Below are 26,122 nucleotides of genomic sequence, written 5' to 3' on the forward strand. Positions count from 1 at the left end.
TTTCATCTCAGTGTGAGGAAGAACTTTACTCTGAGGGTGCCAGAGCACCGCAACAGGCTGCCCAGAGCAGTTGTGGAGCCTCCTTCTCTGGAGACTTTACAAACCCACCTGGATGTGATCCTGTGCAACCAGCTCTGGGTGAACCTGCTTTAGCAGGAGGTTGAACTAGATGATCTCCAGAGGTCCCTTCCAACCCCAGCCATTCTGTGATTCTAACGGTTGGACTTGATGATTTTAAAGGTCTTTTCTAATTAAATGATTTTATGATTCTGCAATTTGAACTGTGACTATTCACTAATAAGACCAAACCACTTCAGTGAGCTGGATGCAAACCTAGTTAGCAAAAAAAGGAGGATTTCTGCAGCCTCAAGCAGTACATGTAAAGGTTATGTAAGGTTATTTTCATTTTTATTCATGTGCATCTTTTTCTTCTAAAGGTATCAAAAAGCAAGGTTATGTTTTCTCAGGTAAGACCACAAACAGAAAACACTGACAGTGTTCTAATGCTTTGAAAGGGGAAATAGATCTGAAAGATATTTAAAAAGATAATTGAAAATTAGGCCATCTTTCCTCTCTCTGGGAGCTTCTGCGTGAACACCTAATAGAAAACCCATTTGGAATCCAGAAACTGGCACACTTGCTTGGAAAGGAAGCTCGTTGATTCTACTTTTATTTAAACTTTCCCTTTCTAAAAAGCTAAGTGACCTGAGGAAAAGGATATTTAATTTTAAACAAGTCTCACAATTGTGCTCTCAAAATCTTTGCAAATTTATATTCTTTATTCTATTATCACAAATAATTTCAAATAATGAAAACGGAAGGCAAATATTAGAGTGGAACTGTAGAAAACCAAAATATACATTAATGTATCCATCCCAAAAGGTTGTCCTTACATTTACTAATGACTTTAAAAAGCTGCAGTGTTGGAGTTTTTCTCTGGTCTGACATGAAACAGCTTTATAAACATGGGCCATATCAAAAAGCTTCTGACTACTTGGACCTGAAGCGTCATTCTTTGTGTTCACACTGTGTTTCTCTTAAATCTAATAAAGAATAGGATTGTGTTAGTCCACCTTGATAAGAAATGGCTTTAATTTTCCTAGTGAAATGTGACCTTTTAAACGGTAAGCACAGAGTACTGTGTGGGCATTGTTGCCAAGATATGTTTGGAAGATAGGGAAGAGGGAAGGGATTGTATTCTTACTTCCTAGGTTAAGCAAAAAACTGCTGTGAAAGTTCTCAAATAGACAGATTGTACTCGTATATTTGGCAGTATTTTCTGCCCAGGGCAAAGACAACACTTGGTTCCACAGCTTGTAAATTAAATTGGAACAAAATAACTTTGCTAGTTCTTAAAGAGCGCAAGAAATTATGGTATTATCCAAATGTTAGCAACTGAAATCAAAACAACAAAAGATGCAAACTTTATTGATTGAAATGCTGACCCTTCTCTCAGCTAAGGCTTGCTGAGCTGCTGTTCCCAGAGTGGGGACATCAGTGGGTCATATCAAATGGCTCCATTTCCGCAGCTGTTGGGAGAAGAGTCATCCAAACCACTTAATACCCTCCACCTCCTGAGGAACTTTATTCAAATATAATGTTAATCAGAAAGCTCTTTCCCCAACCTGATCTCTTTCTCTTGATTAATTCCATCTGAGAAATGAAGCTAGTTTGGTTTTCATGTCCAGCCCAACCTTCTCTTTTTTATTCAATTTGTAAATGTGTCAAATATAATTAAAACTGGCAGAGGCCAAGATTAAGTCAAACAAACTGTAAACATTGCTTGTGCTATTTGGTTGATGCAAAGAGTTTACCATAAAAGGCTTTTAAATAAATGAATTCAGCTATTACTGTCCAGCAGCACTGAAACCTTGCTGCAAGTGTTTGAACTTTTCAGGGACACTGTCAGGTCAGCTTAAATTCAAAACCTAATACACAGTCGGGACTCTGAAATTGCCTAAGGGAATTAGGTACTTGGTTTCTACTGAAAGTCAAGGTGAATTGAATTTCAGCAGGAATTAGATGCCTTCAAAAAGCCTGTTTGTGTCCTTGTAAAGAGAGGACCGTGTCCTTCATGGAGATGAATGTAGCTTTCTTTACAGCTACATAGCCAGCAAAGCATCTGCAAAACCTGACTAGCCAGAAAACCCTAAGGACTACCTTTACTCATTTGATGGTATTTTGGTTAGCACTAAATATTTCCTTTCAATGTGCAATAATTGTTTTGTACAATAATAATATTATTAAGGTGTGGCATAACTATAAGCCCAACTTCCAGATTACTCCATTAAGGACTTTCAGTTTCAGTCTGCCAGGCTGCAACTTGCAGTTTAACCCACTGATTTTAGTGGTACTCCTGACCTGTTAAGTGCAGATTCAGAGCATCAGTACATCCAGGGTTTTCCTTAAAACATTTTTTCAATAAAAACCCCATACCCATATCTCATTAGCCATCATGCAAATTCATAGCAGGCAATAGGGAAACTCAGTACTTTTGAAAGCAGGCTTCTGTCTTGTTGAGTGAGATTTTAGTGCTAAGCAATACAGCATTAAAATTTAGATTGCACAGCTTTGAAAATAGATCCCTGGCTATTTGACACCATTTCCTTTAATTCCTGATCACTACTTTAAAAAGTAATGCAAGAAATGTGATGTTGTCTGTATTTTTATTGTAACTAACATGATGCTAAATTATGAAGTGAGCTTTTTGGGATTTCTCTGTCCAATGCCTTTAACAAAACCCACTGTAGTAGCACCATTGGACTGGAGTCAGAATGTCTCTTTCCAATCTTAAATGTCTTCTTATTTATCTCCAGATGTTCTCTACGAATTCTAATGGTCTCCTAGGTAAAGCCACCTCACTCAGCATTCAGTGTGGCTGCTACAGAGGGAACTCAATGACAAAGTCAGAGGTCTTCTGGGGACAGGATGACACCATAATACAAGATGGCACAGTCACAGAATGTACTGGTCCATCTCTGGAATAGCAATTCACATCTGAATAGAGACGATGAGATGAAATTAGTGCACTTATTCCCTCTTTATCTTCAGTGGACATGAAATCAGACCACTGCAGAGAGATTTACAACTGGCAGACTCGGGTCATGGGGAAGCCAGTGCTTGAGATCAGGACTGATCAATGAAGGCAGAGCTAGCAAACACCAAAGGTCTCATACAGCCTTGCCCAATCTATTTGATCAAGACTACATATTAGTCCCTTGATTTCATAACCACAGATGTTTTCAGATCTGTTGAAAATAGGTGATAAAAGATTCCTCTGTGGTGACGAATAACTGAGGCTTGGTATCACAAAGAATGGAAAGGAGCAACGTAACTTCCTTATGTCTTGGGAGCAGCTGAAATCGTCTGAAGACTGTCCTAATGATTTGCTACTAGAATGTGTCATATTCTATAAGTTAAATAATCCCTGTTGAATTGACTATACAGGATGTTTATCTCTTTCCCTCAATGTATACGATTTTCTCTCCTTCTATTTGCTTTCTCACCTTTTTGCTATGAATTTTGCTCTGTGTTTAGACTTCCAGAACCAAATTTTGAAAGCTAATTACATATGGAAGGATTTGAGTGAAAATCCTATATGGAAGCCAAATCCTTCATTAACAATGATACAGAACTATATAATAAAGAAACTTGCATGTTTTGTTTGTCTAAAATGAAAATGTGTATTGCCTCAATCATCTGGAAAAGGTAGCAGTGTTGAGTAACTTCTGCCTTTAGTGGTCAGCAGAATCTGATGATTATAACTTAAGAGTTAATGATCGGCATAAATGGAGAAGTTGCACTTTTCAAGACTGTGGCTGTTCTGCCTGGGATGAGAGCCCTGCTTAAGCAACAGGTAAAGTACTAAACAATTTCTGCTAGTTGGCAGCATGAGGAATACTTCTGTAACAAAGGTATCTTAGGTTTGCAGGCAGTGAACAAAGGTATTGCTGAATGAATTTGGAAAGAAGGCTTCAGAGCGGTACTTTTTTTATATCCAAGTATTTTTATTCAGTGAGGTTGAGACAAGGTCTTGGGAGAAGAAAAAAGGTGTAACAATAGAATAGATCTTGGGTACTATAATATCACCTAAAATAACTTAGTGGCAATTTTTGCTAATACATAACCCCCCTCCTCAAAAAAACAAGTCAGACTGCTTTTCTCACCAAAGTTGGGGTTTGGGAGCCAATTCAGATTTTACACGGATGCAAATGTGAAGGGATGCTCTTAGGGGTATTCCACTGCTACACAGCTGAGTTGATATCAAAATCTGGACTAATGGCTTCAGCTTGAAGCTCTCCTTGTAAGGACGGACAGCAGGATTAGACTTTTAATCAGGACATTTTAGCTGTAATATGTCAAAAGAGCTTGCAATTCTTTTCACTAGTTAAGTAATATCTGGTTTTACTTTATCATATGAAAGGATTCCAAGAGGTATGTTTTTGTTTTCAAATTCATATATTGCTTAAAATAAGTACTAAAATGTTATTCTAAAGCATTTGGAACCTAAATAAAATAACTTTTTGGCCAGAATGAAGAACAAGGATATGATATTAGTTCCTAATACAATTAAGCTGAAGAGGCTGTCTCCATCGTTCCATATGAGAGAAATTAAGAACTGCATAATGGTGTTTTAAATTCCCTAAACCTGTAGTATTCTGCAATATTTTCTAGCTGTGAGAAAACACTTGGTCCTGAGGCACGCAGTATTCTTTTCAGGGGGAACTGGGTCAGGTCTTTCATGACCAGTTCTGCTTATTTACACCCTCATATACTGTTTAGCTTTAATGAATTGCATGGTTAAAGAAGAATCAGGAATCCAGTCCAGTCTTCCTTAAATTCTTGCCAGACTTTGTTAATTTAATCCCTCATTTCTCCAGTTACCTAATAGAACGGATGATCTCATGGTCATTAAAGATCAGCTCTTTTCCTGTTTTCATGCTCTTGTTATTATTCTTCTCATTGAAATCTCCTTTCTAGTCATAATGAACGCTTGGAGCATTTCATTGAGAAAAATGAGGAGTTAAATATTTTCTATGTCCCTAATCAAGACCCTGCCATTACCATCACTGAAAACCAGAAAAGCAGCTGAAGAAGGACAGAATTACATAAAAGGTAAAAAGGACACTGCCAAAGTGATTTTGTGATCACAGTAACTTATAATAATACATTGAATGTTGGCATGGCAATCTAATTGCGTACTAAAGATTGTTGTGTAAACTCAGTTACTACTTGCATTTCATAATGCTGATTTTCAATTGCTTCAGTCACAATTGAGCAAAATATGAACTGGAATTTGGAAGTTTCTGATTATTCTTGTGGAACAATTCATACAACTCATCAGTGTGGCAGTTTTCAATGTCATTTAATATTTTTGAAACAGAAAGCCACAGTGATTTAGTTCTAGAAGAAAAAGTAGCCTAGAAAAAAAATCATTTGTTTTGCAAATGCAGAGAAGAAAACAAAAGTAGGATAAATTTTGACAGGGAAAATGAAGACTACATTAAATTCTAAAGGCCAAGGCCTCTTCTCACTCACATCACAATAGCTCCAGAATAGTCCTACCAACTTTCATATTATTTTCCATTAAATTAGATCTACAATATCACAGAGAAAGGCTGATTCCTCTTTTGGTCTCAGGTAAGCTACTTTCAGAAAACAGGTATGACGAGAATAAGACAGAAAGCTCAGAACAATCTTTGAATTAAGAATGTGTTCAGTAGACACACTTGGTTTCTTCCCATAGCACAGATTTCTTATCCTGAAATCTGTATTTCACATAAATTGGGGAGAACAGGACATGGAAAATTGATCTGAAGGCTAAATTAGATTTCTTTTGCAATGATCTGCTTGAGGAACAGAAGGAAGGAGAAGAAGGAGGGCTGAGACTGTGCAATTCAAAAAGACATTGACAGCCCCAAAAAAGTGTCAGAGGTCTTCCAGCAGGAGGTATGCCATTCATATCCATCCCACCCTCTTGTGACACTCTTTCCCTAGCTAATTCCACTTGATTCATGTTGTTTCTATGCTTGTTGAAATGGTTCACACTGTTTCACTATCACTGTAATTCTTTTACCTATCCACACTTGTCTCTGCCAGTCTGTTATTCATAATTGCTAGGGCTCCAACCCCACCAGAGAATCCATTTTGCTTTGAATTAGAGCTCATTTGCCTCGGATAGCCATTAGCAGTTTCCGACAGCTGTTTCTGCATGATGGCCAGTGAGACTTTATTGGAGGCCAGGAAGTCTTTCATGGAGATCATCTCGCCTGACAGCCGGCGTCCGTCTGTGTCACTCTCATTGACAACATCAGTCTCGATAGAGATGTTTCTCCGGCTGCGCACATTTCCCGGCATTACCACATTCCTCCGTGAACGAAATAATTTTCTTTGGCATCTGTGGCAGCACCTGCAGTCCAGCTTCTTTAATATCCAGTTTATGGATTGTTTGATGACAATAGAGATCACATTAAATAAGGAATAGATGCAGCACACCCCCATGAGTATGAAGACAAAATTGCCAAAGCGATAAAGACCTTGGCTCTCATAGTTGATGTTCTGGCTACTGACCAGATCACCGAAACCGATGGTGCTGAAGGCCACGAAGCAGAAGTAAAGTGAGTCAAAGTAACTCCACCCTTCTATCGGTGTGTACATTGCAGAGGCACAGCAGGAAATGATGAGTGATGCTACACATAAAATCAGCATGACATAGTACACGGAGGGCTTCCAGCCTGCCAGGCTGTCCACCTCAGATGTCCCTGAGCCCCGCCGGCTGTTGTGAGGGAGAACCCCTTTCCTCCTCAGCTGTCTTTCATGGCAGGACTTCATGACATAGGCTATGACAGTGATCAAGCGCTCCAGGAACAGGTTAAAGAACAAAATGGTCCCTGCACATCCTATAAGGCCGTAAAATATCAGAAAAATTTTGCCTCCAACGGTGGCTGGGGTGGTCATGCCAAACCCTGGAAGACAAAACAGAACAGTTGAAAAAAATAAACCTGTAGTTATCGTGTCAGGAGTTTTGTCACATGCAAGACCAACGAACTGGCAGCAAATCCCTGTAGTACAGCTCAGCTCTGGGAAAAAGCAGACACTCTCCACAGCTGTTACCCACTTGTGCTTGACTATGTCCCAGCACTAAGGGGAAGGAAATTCATGTCAGCATCTCCTCCAGAATCAGAATGAAACAAAAAGCAGAAGAAAACACAGAAAAGTGTTTTCAAAGAAAACATTTAGTGGAGGTCTGAATTTTGGTCTGATTGCTAGGCTTACTGCATCCCTCTTTGTGCCTTGGATCACATCCAGGCTTTGATGTTATCACATCCACTTCCTTCTCTCTGGTGCTGTTCTGCACCATGGGTCTGACCCAGAGGTGGCCCTGGCCTTGCAGGGGTCCATTCCCACCATGTTTTTTTAATGCAAGGTGAAATTTTTCTGACCATCACTTAGCTCCTGCTGTAAGTGCAGGTGGCATATCAGCCAGCACCAACACCCACCCCAGCCCAGCCAGGGAAGCCCAGTCTGGGAGCGCACACTAGAGGGTACAGCCCCTGGCAAGGTCAGCAGCCCCTTACAAGGGTCCCCAGCAGGCATTTGAGCTGCCCAGCATCTGACCCTGGTGTCTGTCACACATTATCAGGCCTTTTAAAATCAGCATTGTTGAAGTTTTCCAATTTCTCTGTGTCCCACTCCACAGCTCAAGACTGTATGTGAGTCTTAACAAAAGTCTCCTCTGGTCTCATTTCCTATCATGGGATTTCTCAGGCCAGAGGTGCTTCAGTCTTCTCTCAAGTCCCTCCCTTCCTAAAGCTGGCAAATAGTAATTTTGTTTTGGTTAAAACTACTCATAAGACAATCTTGCTTTAATAAGATATTACTAAAGAATAAAAAGCGTGTCCAGAACATCATTGAGGAAACCGGAGTAATTAATACTCATACATACATACAGATAAATGACTTTGCCACTGTTTTATTAGGATTAATAAGGGATTACATAAACGATCAATTAAGCCAAAACACTGGCTGAGAGGACAGAAAAATCATGTTGGACAAGAGACACAGTTATTTGTTTCCTTCTCTTTGTAACTGTGAGATGCTAATTATGAAATCAAGACATTAGGCTCTGGGAGATAAAGGAATCCTATTCAGCATGATACACTTGTGCTTGGGACACACACAACTGCAGTGTGAAGAGACCACGTTTCCAACAGCCTGAACCACACTCATCCCTTCCCCGGTAACCTGCTACCAGTGCAGGTTCCTCCCTAAGACTGCTCCTGCCTCACACAGCTCAGTGACAGCCCTCGCCCTCACCCTGCCGGCACAACCCACTCTGAACTGCAGACCCAAGAACGGGCTCTCGCGGGTCACTGCATCTGTGCCTGCAGCCAGAGCCAAACCGCGGTGTCTAGGGGACCTACAGGAGGCTCAAGCCTCCCCATGACATTTCTGTGATAGAGAGAGCTGGGCTGCAGCCCTGTGTTGTGGGGAACAGCATGACAAGAGACAAACGTTCTTTGTGACAAGAATTGTTTTGCTGTTGTGCCCCTTGGCACACAAATATTTCCACTTGCTTTCTTCCTTCCCCTTCTGCTCCATGACCTGATCCCCCCATAATCCTGGTTTTGATGCTCATTTTCTGTGCAGGCTGGCTTATATGCAAGTCATGACTTCCACCCTGTGGACAGACACATAAAGACCCATGGACAAGAGGAACCTTTGCAGCTTGTGGGATCTGCCCAAAGCAGCTGGTGGGGTGGGAGACGGGGGGCTGCCACATCCCTGGCCCACCTTGCTCATTGAAGAAGAGAAGCAGCTGCAGGCTGGGCAGAGATGGAAAGGTGAGGAGCCTCTGGCACTGGGTGAATGGCATGAGAGACTGGCATGCATCACTCATGGCATAAAGCAAATGCCCTGACACGAGAAATACAGTTATGGCTCACAAGCAAAAGCAGTATTTATCCCTTCTCTTCTGCTTCAGGTACTCTAGCAGGCAAGGGACTAAAAAATGTGGATTTCCTCCTTTGCTTGTAAAATGCCTTTTTTTCCTTCCATTATAGAAAAGGAAAATGGACTCTGGGGTGCCACTACAGGATTTAAACCCTGAAAGATTGCAGATTATTTATTTTTTTTGCAAAAATATAATATGAACAAATGCCTAGCAGGTCTCTGCATAGCAGCTGAGGCTTTCTCTGACATGCCACATGAGATGCTACCTACCTGACAAACTGAACCAGAGACGAACAGGATGGAGTGTATCTGAATTACTATTGATGTGTTTGATTAAGGCAGAATTTTTAATCCAAAATACTTAATTTTGCAGCAGAAAGATGTCAGTTTCAAGTCTTGGCAGAATGGTAGGACACCTGTTGCTCAGCCTGGTGTCTCTCTCCAGTCCTTGCAGCATCCCAGGAGAATTACACTTCCCCTGTTTCCTGGTGGGATACCCTAGAACTGGGCCAGCAGTCCCCATTTCCATGCCCATGACCTGTACAAGCAGAACTGCCCCTGAACCATCCTCTCTTCGTAACTGAGTACAGCCTTAAAACCAGCAGACGCTTTCTTTCCAATCCCTTAAAATGTTAACCAAAGGCAAAGTCCTTATAACTTCAATGATTCCTGGAGACGCTAGAGAAAGAGTGTGCATACAGATGTACTGGTTCATTTTTGCTGTCGCCTTGAGGTAGCTGACAGTGTCACATGCAAGTATTTCTCCACCATAATTACAAGATCAGGTTTATTCACAAACTGGATCTACGTATCTTTTATAGCTGCATGTTTATCTGAAAATGTAGCTATTGGTATTGTCATTGTCAAATCAACCATCCAAATACATACTAGAGTTGTGCAACTAAGCCTTCCCAGGTGCTTGGCTTTTATTACAACAAAGAATAATGGGTTTAGAAGAAATTGCCATATTTTTGCTTGCCACCTACTGCAGGAGGTAGGCATCCATGTTCTGTGTGCCAGCTGAGGGGTGTCAGCTGCCCTGGGATTAGAGACTTCAGCAGGACCAAGCTGCAAGGACACAGTATCACCATAGTGGGTCAGACTGCTGCCCTTGACAGTGAAAGAATACAAGAAAGCGTGAAGAAAATATGAACAGAGTGGTCTTTCCCTGGGACATCCTCCCAGCTTGTGGAAATCGGCATTTTAGAGGCTTTGAGGACATCATATTTAATAACTCTATCATCAGTCTCGTCAAATAATTTTTCAAATCATTTATACTGTTGGTTTCCATTAAACCTGAGGCAGTAAGTTGCACAATGTAATTATAATTTGTGGAAAAGTCTTAGTCTAACCTGCTGCCTGACAATTCATTTCAGGCTTCCCACTTTTTGCAGATAGCTGTAGCACTCATCATTCTCTATGCACTTTCTTACTTCACCTTCCCTCTTCTGAATTTTATAGACCTCTATTATTTCCTTCTTTCTAATTTCTTCCCCAGTATAAGGAGATCTATAGCATTTAGTATCTAGTTTTCAGTCTGCCAAGACATACTCCTGACCAGCCCTGTTGTCTTTCTTGTTTCTTTTCTACCGTAGTACAGTCTTTCAGAGGTAAAGGAGCAGGACCAGAACTATATACAACACTTGCAATACAAAAGTACTTTGAATTCATGCAGGACATACTTATGTGTTGGGCTTTGCTCTCTTTTTCAAAGGAATTCCTATTTGTCTTTTTAGTTGCTATTGACCACTGAACTGATATTTTCAGCAACCTATCCACAGCGGATCTTAGCTCCCTTGCTCAACAAGTGATGGCTGTCTTGGAGCTCTTCAGTGTCTGGCAGGAGCTATGCATTACTTTGCATTTGTCATCACTGAATCTCATCTAAATTTTTTACTTAGTTATTCAGTAATATGAGATTAGTCTACAGTTCATTACAGTCAAGTTTATAGTTGACTATGCTGAATGCTCCTCTGTCCTAAGAAATGTTATTATCTTTTTATTTATCTCTTTTCTTACATTGTTTATGACGGTTGAAATGTGCAGGTGTCAGCAAAGACCCTCAGAGACCCTGTTATTAACCTGCTTCCATCTTTAAAACTGAATATTGATACCTAGACTTTTTTTTTCTGTTATTTTTAAACAGTTATTTATCAATGGTAAGACTCCACTGTTCAGCCCATTAGAGTTTTATTTCTTTAGAGGCTTTGGTGAAGATGTTTGTGAAAAAGCCTTTGGAATGTCAAGATACACTGTAATTTTTGTGAGACATTACTTTCCTCTGCAAAAGCTCTATTGCCTTTTTTTAAGTCCTGACTAATTGTACTCCTGTTTACACTTTACTAATATGCCTCTATGGAAGACAGACTTACTGGCCTATGGTTTCCAGGAATATCTCTGCAGCCTTTTCTACAAATCATTAAATTTGCTGTTTTTTCTTCTCCTTGCAGCAAACCTGATTTTAGGCTATAAACCACACTTAGTTAAGCAGCAGTCTCATGTTTGAGCTCTTTTGTAAGTCCTGCGTGGAAAACTTCAATCCTGGCAGTTTGAAAGAGATTTGTCAAATATGAGAAACAGGGGATAAACCAACAGTCTAATATATAGAAGGGAAATGACTTAGCGAGCAATTAGAGCAGCAGTATGATCCATACAGCATAACTCTGAAAGAGCAAGAAGTTAAATTGCAGACCGGCAAGCAAATACAGAATGAAATTATGAAATCACATGAAAGAGGAAATAAAAGCAGTTGCTGACACTGAGATTATTTGAAAATACAAGATAGCTTCTTGTGATGAAGAAGCAAAACCAGGAAACTGCAGAAAAACAATGCTAGTGATTTTTTTTTTTACAGTATGAGAGAACGCTGATGAAATTTAGTGAACTTTATGTTACAAGTTGGGTGACATTTCTTGAAAAATAGTTACTTCAAGAAATAGAGATTATAGTTAATCAAGTGGAAATTTCTGAGTTGGGAAAATTGAATGTTTTTAAGGTACTGAAAAGTGTTTCAATTGATTTGTTAGATATGTCTGCAGATATGGCACTATATTGTCACCACTGATAGATATGCATGAAAAATCCTAACTTTGCCAGCCCAGCACTGAAGGACTTCTTAGTAAAAATTTCAGATTTCTGTTCCGAGATGTGTATGATACCGACTTGCCTGTGTCCCATGATCCATTGACTACTGTAAACTCGTGTTACCTTTTCTAATGTTCAGCTGAACTGAGCAACTACATTGTACTACTTGTAGTTACTATTTGTAGCTTCAATTTTCGTTCAACTATTGTGGTTTGGTTTCTTTCACATAGTGCTTAAGCAAGAATTCAGATTTGTTTGCTGACTATTCATACTAATTCTGAATTTATCTGTGGAAAAGCTATATTTTCAGAAGTTGGAAGGAATTTAAACTCTAAGTTAAGTCAGTAAAAGTTTTCTAAAGCACTGCACACCGCCTACGCAAAGCAATTTTGCAGATTTTGTCTTGGCAGCAAAACTTCTGTTATGAAGACTGTTAATGCAAAGTGGTCTAAAAGCCACCTGTGTGTTCAGGCTATATGGTGTGCATATTCCAAGAAGATAAAGGTTACTTATAAAAAAGAACAATTCAAAAGTGTAAACACATTGATAGCATATTACAATAGTCCTTCAAGATTTCCTGAAGCAAGTACTGGGTATAACCAAAGAAAAGCAAGCACCTGTAATTCTTATCAATAGTCAGTTTGATAAGAATGACTGAGGTCCAACAAGAAGTTATCCTAAAGCAGAATCCTCTGACAGAAGGTAAATATTGGATGAAATTAAGCAAATAACGATCTCAGTCCAACAGTAGCATGCTTATATTGAAATCTAACAAGTGGAAACAGGCATCAACTTTCTATAACTAATTAACTCTACAAAAACAGTCTAGTTTATTTTCTTTCCTCAATACCTTGATTTATCAACCTCTGAAAATCTAGAAAAGCTGAATTAAAACGTGCCAGCCTCCAAAAGCCAGACCCCTGGGACAAGGCTGTGCATCAGTCCTGCCCAGCTGTTCTAGCTCTGCCCAGGTCCCCCAGCCCGATCACACCCTGTTCCTCAGACAGTCAAATGGGCACAGCCCAGGGGACTCCGCCACCCATGTCCTGGCATGTCACACATGACACACAGCCTCAGGGAATCCAGCTGCTTGCTCCAGGCCAGCACTAGGTCATTTCATCTTTTCTGTTCTAAACTACTCCAGCACTACCAGTTGCTATAGGTGTTTCTCCTGGATCATTACCCACGCTTATCTCCCTCTGCCTGGTGATACATGGTTTGGCATGTGTTTTAATTCTGGATGTCCTGACATTCACAGGTTACATTAATTAAACCTTCAGTTTTCATTTCCTGGTATGATTGATGCTGTGAAAGTATATGAGAAACAGTACATCAGTCCTAATCCCTCATGAATGAAGCCTGGAGTGCTGAATATAATGTGTGTGTAGGAAGACTAGGACAGACATATTGATTTTACAGTTAATTTTGGATCGCGAGATGGGGTCTCTTTTCTGAGAGGTTTCATTTCCTTTTTGAACGTGTGCAGTTCGCTGCTCCTGCCTTTCCCACAAAGAGGAAGTGGGTAGAAAGAGGGGGTAACACTGTAGCAACAACAATGAATCATTGTGATGTTAGAAATATAAATATCATCATGTAACAGCTTTCCAGTTTAGCCTACGATCAGTGCTCTTTGTCTGTGATATTGTGGTTGTACTCCTAATGCATTTTCTATTTATTTGATTAACTCTTTTCCTTGTTTTTCTCTATCAGTTCTACTTTGGTCATGACTCACTGGGGAAATTATGAATTTCATCAGTGGAACAGTCACTGGAAAATGATTGAGGATATCATGACAGGTGTGAATCAAGCTAAACAGGGTGAAGACTTCCAACTGCAGTGAAAAGATCATCAGTAAAATAGTAATTAGGAAAGAGGAATATAGAAAGTCTTAGATACCTGCAAAGATTCTGATCCTGCTTCCCTCAGACACATTCCGAACTGTCTACATAAGGATAATTTGTGCTTCTAAAAAGAGGCACAAGAAACAACTATAAGAGAAGCTGTACTTCAGAGACTTTATTGAGAAAATGTCCTGTGCTGCGCACTGTTCCTACGGTGTGCAGACACCAATAATTGGGCAAAATTCAATTCTGCCGCGATATTTTTGCTCTCCGAGCAGAATAAGTAGTTCTAGAAAACCTCTAGTTCTGCTGGAGTGATTGTTACCTGTAGGAACTCTTGTTGGAACAGCTAAGGCACTCTCAAATCATGTCACATCAGTCCCATTAGGACTCCGAGGTCAGCAAGCTTGTAACAGAGTCCTGTTCTAGAAAGGAATGAGGGCATTAAGTGCTTCATCCCAGGAAGAGAAGAAGATGACATTTCTGTGAAGACTTTCACTGTGTGAGCGGACACATCTATGGAAGCAGACACGGTGCTGTCACAGCTACCTGACAGCAGTAAACTTGGACTTGGATCTGATTTCTGATGAAAAAAAATGTCTAGCATGGTTCACGTTGCTAAGTGTGTGCAGAAAATCACACACACATGCATGTACACATCTCTGATTTCCCATCAGTGGAAGCTCGGCATCTGAACTGTGTGGCTGGCTGGCGAGATGTGTCTGTACATGTTGTCACGACCATTCATTTCAACATCTTGACCTTCTCTCTGACGAGGAGGGGAAAATGAGCCATCCATGTCCTCAAACTCTCCTCTACTGCAACAATTATTTGACAAATAATATTTTATCGGGGACAGCCTGGTGTGTGGTAGCATTTATTCCATCGGCAATGCTATTTGCTTGTGCAGATGGCTATGTGGTGAAGGGCTTAGCCTGCCCAGGAAGGCAAGGATATACAGCTGTAACAGCATTCCTTCATGCTATATGCTCTTCTGTTTCCAGATCTTCCTGCCTGAGTGAGCTCTGTGCCTCCCACCTGGGCATGCTGAGCATTCTGGAGCTGTAAAAGCTGGAAATGTCTCCAGGGCTATTAAGAGCTGAGTCATATCTACAGATATACTGCTATGCCAAGTGATGGCTCCTTGATGACCTGGGACCCTGCCTGGAGTGCCATTGCTCCTGCTTCCTTCTGTGCCCGTCTGCACCTGCAATGTTACGCTTAGGCAGGCTGAGAGAGATGCAACTATCTGCAGAGCTCCTAGCGGGGTTAAGTCCATCCCTAAAGGGCACTATTGATGTTGAAATTGCTGGTATAAGATGCTTTGATTAAGTTAATAAGTATAAATAATAAAATAAATAAGTAAATACATAAATAAAAAATAATCATGATAATAATAACAGGTACCCACGTACAATCTATACATCCCCACATATATTGAGATATTTTTCCTCTGACTTGCTCGGAGCGTTGGCAGACAGCACTCTCACCACTGTTTCAATGATGCTTAAAGACAGGAGGGAGATACTGCTTCAAGGACTGCACGAGTCCCCTGCTCAGTCTGTGCCACCATGGGAATATAAAAGACTGTGTAAGTGATTGTGCATAATGCTTCTTTGCCTCTGAGAAAAGCCTTCTGAAAACCTGATCTCATAATGCGGATGTAGGTTAGTGTCACACCAAGTGCCTGAATGGGACTTTGAGGGTAGAAATAGCAAAATCCTGGGCTTTCACAGATTATTTTTTTTTATAGCATAATAAAAAAATGGGGGTTTTTTGTTAACGTATGTAAGGCAATGTCTGTATTTAACACAGCAAAGTTCAGCTCACAGTGAGTCACTGTTAAAACCTGTCTCTCTCATTTCACATATATAAACCACACATTCTGCCTTGAGCAGAAACCTAGCATAAGAAAAGCTTCCAATGTTAAGAAATCTAAAAGACATAAGTAAAAAGAATGCTAAAGGGACAACGTTTGATGAAAAATATAACAAAAATTCAATTTTAATAGACATCTCTATGGACCCATAGAGATATGGGTCCATAGAGATATACCTCTGTTATAATATCTACCTAGTCTTTAAATAATACATGACTCTTCGGGAGAGAGAGCCTCTGTAATTTTCATTATTAAAAGTTTTTCAGGTAAGATAATTTATGGAAACCTTGCCATTATGCTTTGTATAATTAAGGTTATATTTTATTTAAGGTTCATTCCAGGTCTTGTGTGAGAAATGTACACAGCCTTGATACAGCTCCTTGTATTAATATTCCATGTACAAATATTTTACACCTATCTTCTGGTTTCCCTTTACAATTTTTACATAGTTTTTGAAACCTGAGGTGCTATGCCCAGTGCCTTTCCATCAACCCTAGACAGAATTGTAAGTCTATACACCTTCTGTATTACTATAGGGATAGAAAACAGGGCTTAGATTTGGAAATATATTCTGCTTTGTGAATTGAACAGTCATTTAAACATTTGTGTGCGTTTTGTTTAGTCTTAAAACATAGGAACATTTATCTAATGAAATATTCTAAATTTCATTAACAAGTTTGTATTTAATATTTAATACTAATTTTATTATGTCATCTGAAAAGGTCCTTAAGCCCTACATATAGGTGCAACACCATTTCTGGTCCAGCCTGCACACCCCTCAAAGGCAGCCATCAATAGTTCAGCAGGCTTGAAAAGGCAGAATAATATCGGTAACCCTGCCAGGGCTGCAGGAGCGTTCGAGCACTCTATCACATCTATAGCACCACTTCCCAGCCCCTGGGAAGGCAGTAAAGGTTCAGTGCCCACAGCTGTTTGCAAATGCACTGCAGACACCAGCTTCCACCTCTCTCCTCCACAAAAGCAACCTGCCCCAAAGGTGACACCAAGCCCAGTGCAGCAGGGCTCAGACACCTCTTTGGGTACAAACCTGCACCTGCGTGACCCCAAGATGGTGGGAAACTGTGCTGAAATGTGCGCAGCAGCTGTTCCCTTGGTATGGGTAATAACGACAAGGGTTAGTTCTGGGGACAAGTAGCATCAACTACAATTCAGCGAGTGGAGCTCTTTAGCACTCCTGCCCCGTCTCAGCCCCTGGCAGAGGCTGCAGCCCTAAGGCTGCTGGCGGAGTCTATTGGGAACCAGTGTTTTGCTACTTCTTTTTGGAGAAATGAAAGCCCTGCGTTTTACAATGAAAAAAAAAAAAAAAAGTTCTGTTTGATGCCTCCATAAAAGCAGGATGCTAAAGCAGTAGCATTTCTCTCATTCAAAATAAATAAATTAAAAATAATTAGATTGCTATGTGCTGGAAGGATGCTCAGCCTGTGCCTTGAGGGGAGAATGTGCCTGTTTGTCCAGCCCGACTGCACCAAACCCAGGGGACTCATCTGACCCTGTCACTACACCAATGCATCCTAGAAGTCCTCTCCCCGGGGTGGGTGCCAACACACCTCACAGAGTTTGGCAAACCTGCAGTAAATAAGTGTCTCAAATTCAAACTATAGCAAAGTGTTAGACCCCCCGCAGTGGGTCAGCAGATTGTTTAACACTAACTGGTTTTCCTTAAAATTATAATAGCCACAATATCCTAAACTCAAAATTACGCACAAATTTATGGAAGGAACAATAAGGAAATATGACAGAATGAACCAATACTTTCCCTGGTTAAAAAATGTCATGGCTGACCAGGCAGTTTATATAGTACAGCAAAAACCAGCAGTATCACCAGTTCCATTCCTGTTAAAAAACACCGTAAGAATAAAAGCAAATAAAATTTTAATCACAACAGAAATATATTCAATTTGAAAGCCAAAGGCATACACTTTTGGATTGAAGGTCATTGAGAAATGCATTAGCAGTCTGATTTGAGATGTATGTTTGGTTAACATTTAGCACTAAAAGAAGTCCCTGTAAATGCTTTAATAGGAGAAAATGCTTTAAAATATTGGCCTTCTCTTACTGATCCCAGAAGACTATGTTCAGAAGACAAGTATATATATTATTTACTCTGTATATATGAGGTGTCTGTGATGTGTTGAAGAATCAAAACCAGACCTAAAGATCTTAAAGTGTGACTGAAACAAGAATAAAAAAATATTTCTTTCTCTCAGTTCTTTACAGCAAAAGGAACTTAACACAAATATATTTATATATACGCAAAACTCAAAAATATATGTAAGTCTCAGAGAAGCATGTTTCTATGTGATGAATACATATACATGTATAGAAACCTCTTTTCTGTTTAATAATTTATCTTACTAACGATATGCAGTAACTTCAAGTCATAATTCATTTTGGCAGGATAATACTTTGAATTGTGAATGTAATTAACACTGTTTCGAGGTTTTGTTTTCAGTCAGTGTAAACATAGTAACTTCAGCTATTAAGGAACACGAACATAATGTTGTGTACTAATTAAGCTATAGGTTCATCTACACTAAATCTTTCCTTTTAAATAGTACAAATCTGTCTGTATTTTAAGTTTTCAAAGGTTAGCTTAAAATTGCTTATTGTGAATTTTATTCTTGGCATACACAACTTTGCTCTGGAGTAAAGCTTTAGTGTTTCTTCTCATTTAGGGGTAAAACTATGGGAACTAAGGCAGGTTTTTTGGTTTCCCCCAATGGAAAAATGTGAGCAACTGTGATGTCTATTTGAATCCTTTTGGCAACATGACCCTGGGGAAACACTGTTAGTGGCATACTGCTGAAGGAGATTTGGTAAAATTAAAGCTCTTCCTTGGCTTTAAATACCAACACAATCAGAGCAATTTTATGCAACTGCATCACTTTTAGTTCAACTAAAGCAGAAAGACCTTGGCTGTGAGCGTTAAGCTGAAAAAAAGTAAGGAGAAGAAAAAAAATCTCCAGCATTAGAGTCTGGAAGGAATCTGGACACAGATATGGAAAACTAACTTTTGGTAACATGAAGGAAGAGTATATGTGCGTGTGTGCTTGTGTGTGATTACATTTTCCTAACCTTTCAAGCCTTATCTTGATGATGGAGAGGGAGGTTGGGAGCCATTGCTACCAGAACCACCACGTGCCAGTGCCTCAGCATTGGCTCCAAGGAGAAGCAAACATCACCTAGAAAAGTAGGTTAGCCTGATGCTTGGATACATCAAACTAAAGGACAGATCAAAGGAGCATAACATAAAAACACTGCTTTAGTTCCTTAGAGACTGACAGAGAGCCCCCAAAAGCTAAGAATAAAGACGAAAAATCCACAGTTCCCAAGCAGGTGCTGCAGGGACTGCAAATGTAAAGCAAGGGCCGTGAGCTCACACCATATAGAAAAGGCTGCTGGCATGGTACATGTAAATATTCTGTATAAAAGCAGAAATTAATATTGTGATTAAAATAAAAACTGGCAGACAATGCTGACAGCAAACATTATGAGAGATTTCAGTGAATATTTATCACTGGAGAACTGGTGACAGAACTGAAAATTCTGGGAGCACTTGCAACGAGCACATGATGACGACCTTAAGACCTGTTTTATCAACTTTGAATTTATTACCCATTAATCTGTGTCTCATGAAGGGGAAAAAAGCTACTTCTCACCCTTTTTTGATATTTTGAAAGCAAAAATTTATGCTGGGGGCAATTATAGATGGACACTTGGGAATAAAACCTGAGTTTGTGAAGTAATCATGGAATCACCGAACAGTTGGGGTTGGAAGGAACCTTTAAAGATCATCTTGTCCAGCTCCCCTGCCATGGACAGGGACATCTTTCACTTGATCAGGTTGCTCAGCCTGAATCATGTCAGGCTACTCCAAAGAACACATCACTTACAAAAGAAATATTATTGCCACCAGGTGCAAAAATGTCAAGAAAAACTTAGAACATCATAGAGAACTAAAAAAAAAAACCAAACAAATCAAAAAATATAAAAGCAATAGAAAGCACAGTGATTTTGGGTTTGGAGGAAAGAATAAGTTTTGCTTAAACAGTGTGCTGGCTTCTATGTGCACAATGACAAGATGTATAACTTTGTTTTCAAAATGCCTGGCTTTTTCAAAAGGCGAGGACTTGCTAAGTCCCTTGCTCATGGATGTCCTAACTGTAATGCATGTGTCCCTTCCTTGTGACGCCAGAGATGCTCCTTTAGTGACAGGTCTAAGTGGCATGTCTGTAAGAAAAACCTAAGTTCAGTGACCCAGCCTACTCAAATGATTTTACAGCTCCAAACATTTATGTAGAAATGATCTATATGTAAAAATAGGACGGGAAGGTTCACACTGCACTACTCCAAATCTTCCATAGCAAGTTTGGCTTGTTGTCAAAGTATTGTGCCATTGCAAATACTAAACTAACCCACAACAGAATACCTACTGCAAGGACTGATAACCCTTCTTGACTATCTGGATCATGACCATTCCTGCTCTCTGTGCATCAGGCATACTCAAAATCTCAGCATCAGATGCCTTACCCACACAAACAATTCAACAAGAAGACGACAAGCATGCAGAGCAGGGTAGAACTGAATGAGATTGTAACAATATGTTAAAGAGTGGTCAAAAGCTACAAAGCTGGGCATTTTCCAATATAACTGGACAAGCAATGTACTAAGGTCATCCCCAAATCAGAGGATGGCTGAGACTGGAAGGGGCCTCTGGAGATAGCCAGAGCAGCCCCCTGCTCAAAGATTTTTTTAACTTTTTTTTTTTTTTTTGGGGGGGGGGCGGGGCGGGGGGGCTCCCATGCACAGCAGGTGTCCAGTCAGATCGGAATTCACTTCGAGGATAAAAGGGATGCCAGGCTTTCCAGTCAGTTATTTATAAATTTGTGAAAATAAAATCATACTGTAATGATGCCTGGAAACAGAGACACTCATATATGCAAAGATAAAACTGTAGTGAGTCCTTTCAGGAGTAAAATTGTGAAACTTTCTGAAACACTTTTGATAAAAGGATTAAAGCCCAAGAGCAGCCTTTGAGAGACCCACAGATTCTTTATTTGCTTTCTCTCTGCTTTGCGAGGCTTCCGTCTGCAAGTTTGTTAACTGAATCAACAGCTGTTGTTTGTGAGCAAAAAACGCGCTTCTGTTGGACATGCAACCTGTTCCAGGGGGCTCTGACCTCTGCCCACAGGTAGCACCAGCTACCTGGCTCAGCAAAGGAGATTCCTACCCGAATTCAGTACCTGTGAGCCTCCAGGAGAGGGAAGCTCTTCTCTGAGCCATTACTTGAAGAACGACAATCACTGAGTTGAAATCATAATGCCGAAAAATATAAGAATAAAAACTTGAGGGGGGGAACGCCTGGCTGAACTTACAAGACATTCCATGGAATTTGCAGTGCAACATACCAACTCACTTTCTCGAAGCCTGAAAGATCTAACCTAGGGCTATGTCCTGGCCTTCGTGCTAAGAAACAGTCACTTAAGAAATGCCCATCATTTCAAACAGTGTTAAATAAAGGAAAGACATTTTAAAAGGCACAGAGAATCATCCTAGAGATTTCAGGTTATTTTGGAAGATAGCTTTTCCTAGTCTTCTGGAAGCGGTTAAGCCTGGAAGCAGAGAGGTTTGGCTGTTGGCAGTTTGTGTACAGCACCCTGCTTTGTAAATACCTTTTTCACAGATGATCCTGTTCGTGCTGATCAGTTAGATAACTATGTTTAATGAAAATTATTTTTCACATTCTGCTTATGAAAACCGTGAAGCTGAGAAAACTTTTGCTACATATGTTTATCCCAGGAACTGGTGTCACCTATTTAGTTCATAAAGCATTCTGCCAGGGGAAGAAGAAATACATGAATAACTTGAAATACAATATACCTGGTTCATTTAAAAACCCTTGAAAAAATGACAAAGTCAAGTCCTGAATCTTTCTAGAAGTTTTGAAGATGTCACCTGTGCTGGTAATTGGTTTAAATGCTTCTAACCACATCACTCACAGAGCTGATTCCCCAGCTGAACAGCAAGTTCTACTTTGGAAAAAGAAGCAAATAATTAAATGACAGCATTTCTCAGGACTCTAAGTGACCAATGCCATGGCTAACTGTGTGAAAATAAATCTGAAAGTTTTAGAGGCCATTTACCAAGTCCTTTCTGCAATAAAAGGATTCTGCAGTCTTTTGTCTCTCTATAATGGCTTCCTGGAAGCCATGTCCAAACCCGTTTGCCATGAAAAGGAAATAGTGCTTTGATACAGCATATAATGTACATGCTGAAAAATAGGTGCAAAAGCCTGTGTCACAAAGGAATGTCTTTTAAAATAGGAAGCCTGTCAGTGGAGTAGTTGGAGAGAGGGACTTTATCAGACTTCCATTAGAGGATCATTTTCTTCTGAAAACAAGGCTTGTGAACTGCATAGGAGAAAAAAAATAATACCTTTTTTCCACCCAGACAGGAGCTGAAGAAATTAATGGTTTCAAAGTCACAGCAACTTTCTTGACAGGTAGAAAAATAAGTGATGCTCTCCAAAGGACAGTTTCAGATGAATGGGAAAAAATTAAGCTTTTACGTTTTTGTGTTTTCAAAAGTCTCAACACATATGATGCAGAATGATGTAGACAGAAAAATTAACCGTGTTGCAACAGAATAGGCAGACCATAACTGCTGAAATCCCACAAGTGCAAAACAAGGCAAAAAAATCCCAAAACTACAACAGGATGTTGCTAGGAGTATAGTATGATTTGAGTATGTAATAACATTAAAATGCTGAACGACAAAATTGGCTGGTCCAGTACAAAAATATTTTGTGAACTAACAAAAGGGAGCTGTAGACCAAAAATTAGTAATTATTCCAGTGCACTCTGCTTCACTGAAACTATTAGAGGTCCTGGGGTGCGGATGCTTTAAGGAAAACTATGGCTGACCTAGTGATGCTGCATTTTGCTGTGCACTGAGTATTGCTGCAGTCCCAAGAGCAATGTTTTACTTAGAGGCATGACAGTGACGTTCTTTACCAGATGCATGTCTGGGCTTGCTAAAACATGTTTTTAGATAATCTTAACATGCTCATGGCTTTATGATTTATCTTTTACAAAATGCACCACTAGAAGTCCTCTTTACAGAAGCACTGGAATAACAAGCTTTAAGTATATTCAAATGATAAATCCTCCTGGTTGAGGTAAGAAAAAAAGCATCCAATGCTGTCCATGACTAAGAGGTGTTTTAAGTATCCAGAGCAAAATATAACATAAAATGCACTCTTACTTGAAGATTTAATGACTATTCTGGGACAGTATATACAGTTCAGGGAAAGAGGAACGAAGACATCCTGACAAGTAAACAGCAAACTAAACTCCATCCATCTCTGTGAATGTGCATTGACGGATGAAGTTTAAGACACCCTGCCACCCCAAAGAAATTTTCGTTTGTGTAAGATCCGGTAGTTGCCCATGCACCAGCAACGGTAAGGTGTCATCACGCAGAAGATTTGATACATTCATGTAACCATTGGCTAGCAATGGCAGCTGCTTCATATGCATGTTATAGCTGATTCATGTTCTCGTCCTTGTATCTTCTGACCTCATATTATGGTTTTGAATATCAGGATCTTTTCAACACCCACTTATCAGTCTCACAACTGACAGAGTAACATTTAAAGCTGAAGATGTCTTAGCAGACTTTCTGCTGAAGACATAACTTCCAAAAAAACTGACACCTAGCTTAGACAACTACCTCAAGATTTGTATTGCTGGTAACTGGTCCAGCTGCTCGAACATCTGCGCATCTTTACTGTACAACCCATGCAATATTTACTAGTGAGGAGGCCTAGCAATACTTTCACCTCCTTCCCAAATCCTGGTGTGGGTGCAGTCTGTAATTTACCATGTTTGGTTAGATCCTCACTAAGCAAGCAGATGAGTTTATTGAAAGTCATAATAATTTCCCCTTCTATGTTATTAGTAAACTTTTCTTGAAAAAGACCTGGTGGCTCAGGTAACTTGAAAACTATTTTTCCCACTCTGGCAATGAGTTTTATGTATTTCTTAAGTCCTGTTTCCTATTGTCCACTTCTGCTGTTATGTGTCACCAGATATATTTATAAAATAGACAAACAGAAAATTGTTAGGTGAAATGCTGATGCTGAAGTTAAGCATCAGTCTTGGCATGAGCAGTAGAGGCCACAGAAAATTTCAGAAATGGAATAGCAATATTCTATTTAAAACCATATAATTTATGTAATTCCCAGGAATAAAAATGTCAAAAAGGATTCCTGATGAACATCTGTAGTGTTAGAAGGGAAATTATCTACTTATACTTGATGCTGGCCTGCCAGGCAGCAAACTGGCACAACCCATAGAGTCACGGGGCAAAACTACACAGGTGCTAAAGGTTTTTCTTTCATCCAGGAAGTTCCCTCTTTTGCCCAGGCATCCTCTTAGACTTTCCTTAATGGCAGGTATGACAGCTTAAAGAATTGAGAAAATCAGGGGTGTCAGCATCCTCTCAGCCCAGATCCTTCATCCTTCCCAGTCAAAAAAAAAAAACCTGGGCAAAGTGATGCACTAAATCCTCAGCTATTTTGGAGATGCTGATTTTTACATGGCTGCCACTTTCAAAAGAGCTATAACGCTGGCAGGAGGCATTGGATATTCCCACCAAACACACTGATTTCAGGCAGCACAGATGGAGGATGTGCTCAGCCTTTGCTTTGCATTAGCTCTTCATTTCTAGGATCTGGAGTCGAGGTTTTGAAGTCCTAGCACACTGCAGCAACTTTGCTAAAGCAAATGGGGATGTGTCACTTCTGCTCTTTTCTGAATGATCATCAGGTCAGGGTCACATTTATTTACAGATGCAATGCAGTCTGCCATAAGAGTCTGCATGCAGCCTGGTAATGTATTTATTATTTGTTCTTTAGAGGGTAGGCAATGCAGTAGGATATATATACAAAAAAATCCTCTATAAGTGGTTGTTACTTGATTGTGTACAGAAACAACAGTTTAAATCTGTAGTAATTTTTACTGAAGATGCTGGATAATCCCAATGGATAAAATCTACAGATAATACTAAACTATTAGCTAATAATCCACTTTATAGGAATCATCACAGGATTGGCATCTAACTTTATAATCCCTGGGTTTCCTTTTATATATAATAATGCAGTGTTGAAAGGCTTCCCCACAACTGTTGCATCTATTGGATCATCCAAAATAATTAATCATCCAAAGTAATTAATGAAGATGCACTTTTAAATGGCCTTTTCTTCTCAGCTGGAACATTTTAATCCCTGCCTATTTGGGGGCTAAGTAATCCTTTAGTCAGAAACAAGAACTGTTTTACAATATTTATACCTGTATTCAAGTCTCAATCTCTTGCTTAAGATACCATTCATGATGAACAGTTCAGCAGTAAACACCTGTTCACAACCCTTTCAAAGCCACCTTTGATTATGGAAGCGGGCTCAAATGATCTGCTTTCACAAATGGGGGGTTATAGACAGGGCAAACTGTCCCCATAGGCCCTTTCCATGCTCAGAAAATGTGTAGGAAAATGTTAGTACATCTGTGACAGACATTGGACAAATTTTGTGTTAAAAATCTTGAAACTCCAACAAAACTCTTCTTCACAAATGCTGCTGTGGATCAGGAAATGCTTCTACATCCTAGATATTAATCTTTGTTTTGTTTCTGTGATTGATGATGCAAAAGCTTTTAACAAATTGCTTCACAAGTTATGAAAAATATCCCCTCTCTGTTTAAAATTTTTGACCTGTATCATCTTCTGAAAAGGCTCTGAAGAACTGGGGTTCTTCAGCAACTCTTATCTTTCAGACCTAAGGACTGAGTTACTTAGAGAAAACGTTTAAAATTTCACTCAAAATTTCAAACTGTGCTTGATGACCTGCCACCACAGATGCTTGTCACTGAACCTCCTTGCCTGAAACGCTTCTCTTTTTAAGTGTGTTTAAGCTGGTGGTTACCTCCTGGCTTGGAAACCAAGCTGTTATCTGCCTGCTGTTTTAGTAAGTGCTTTTTGGCTGCTTGTAAAAAACATTCACTACTTCAAAATTCCTACTCCATCTGAGGAATGATACATTATCTTTAAAAATGCTTTCTGTATAAATGTATCTGGATCTGAAATGTTGTTGACTAGTGAAGACATATTGATTACATAGATTACAAAAATATTAAATACAAAAAAAATCTTTAATGAGGTGATACTATATAGTGGTTTACAGCTGTTTGATAAAAGCTACTCTTTCCCAAACTATTTTAATATGGTGTTTGAGATTATTTTCACATCATTTATTTCATACTCTGTCAGGCATGACCAGCCATGGAGGGTG

The 26,122-nt window shown here is 39.7% G+C and overlaps 1 protein-coding gene across 1 annotated transcript in view; it reads right to left on the minus strand.

Moving 5' to 3' along the window:
* Window positions 1-258: 258 nt before the first annotated feature.
* KCNK13 (potassium two pore domain channel subfamily K member 13) overlaps window positions 259-26,122 on the minus strand; it is a 73,351-nt gene continuing 47,487 nt past the window's right edge. The window contains exon 2 of the mRNA XM_037395513.1: window positions 259-6,965. Within this exon, the coding sequence (XP_037251410.1) occupies window positions 6,073-6,965 (893 nt within the window). The 3' untranslated portion in view covers window positions 259-6,072. The remainder of the gene's footprint in view (window positions 6,966-26,122) is intronic.

Source organism: Falco rusticolus, chromosome 7 (genome assembly GCF_015220075.1).
Source record: "Falco rusticolus isolate bFalRus1 chromosome 7, bFalRus1.pri, whole genome shotgun sequence".
NCBI classification, from domain to species: Eukaryota; Metazoa; Chordata; class Aves; order Falconiformes; family Falconidae; genus Falco; species Falco rusticolus.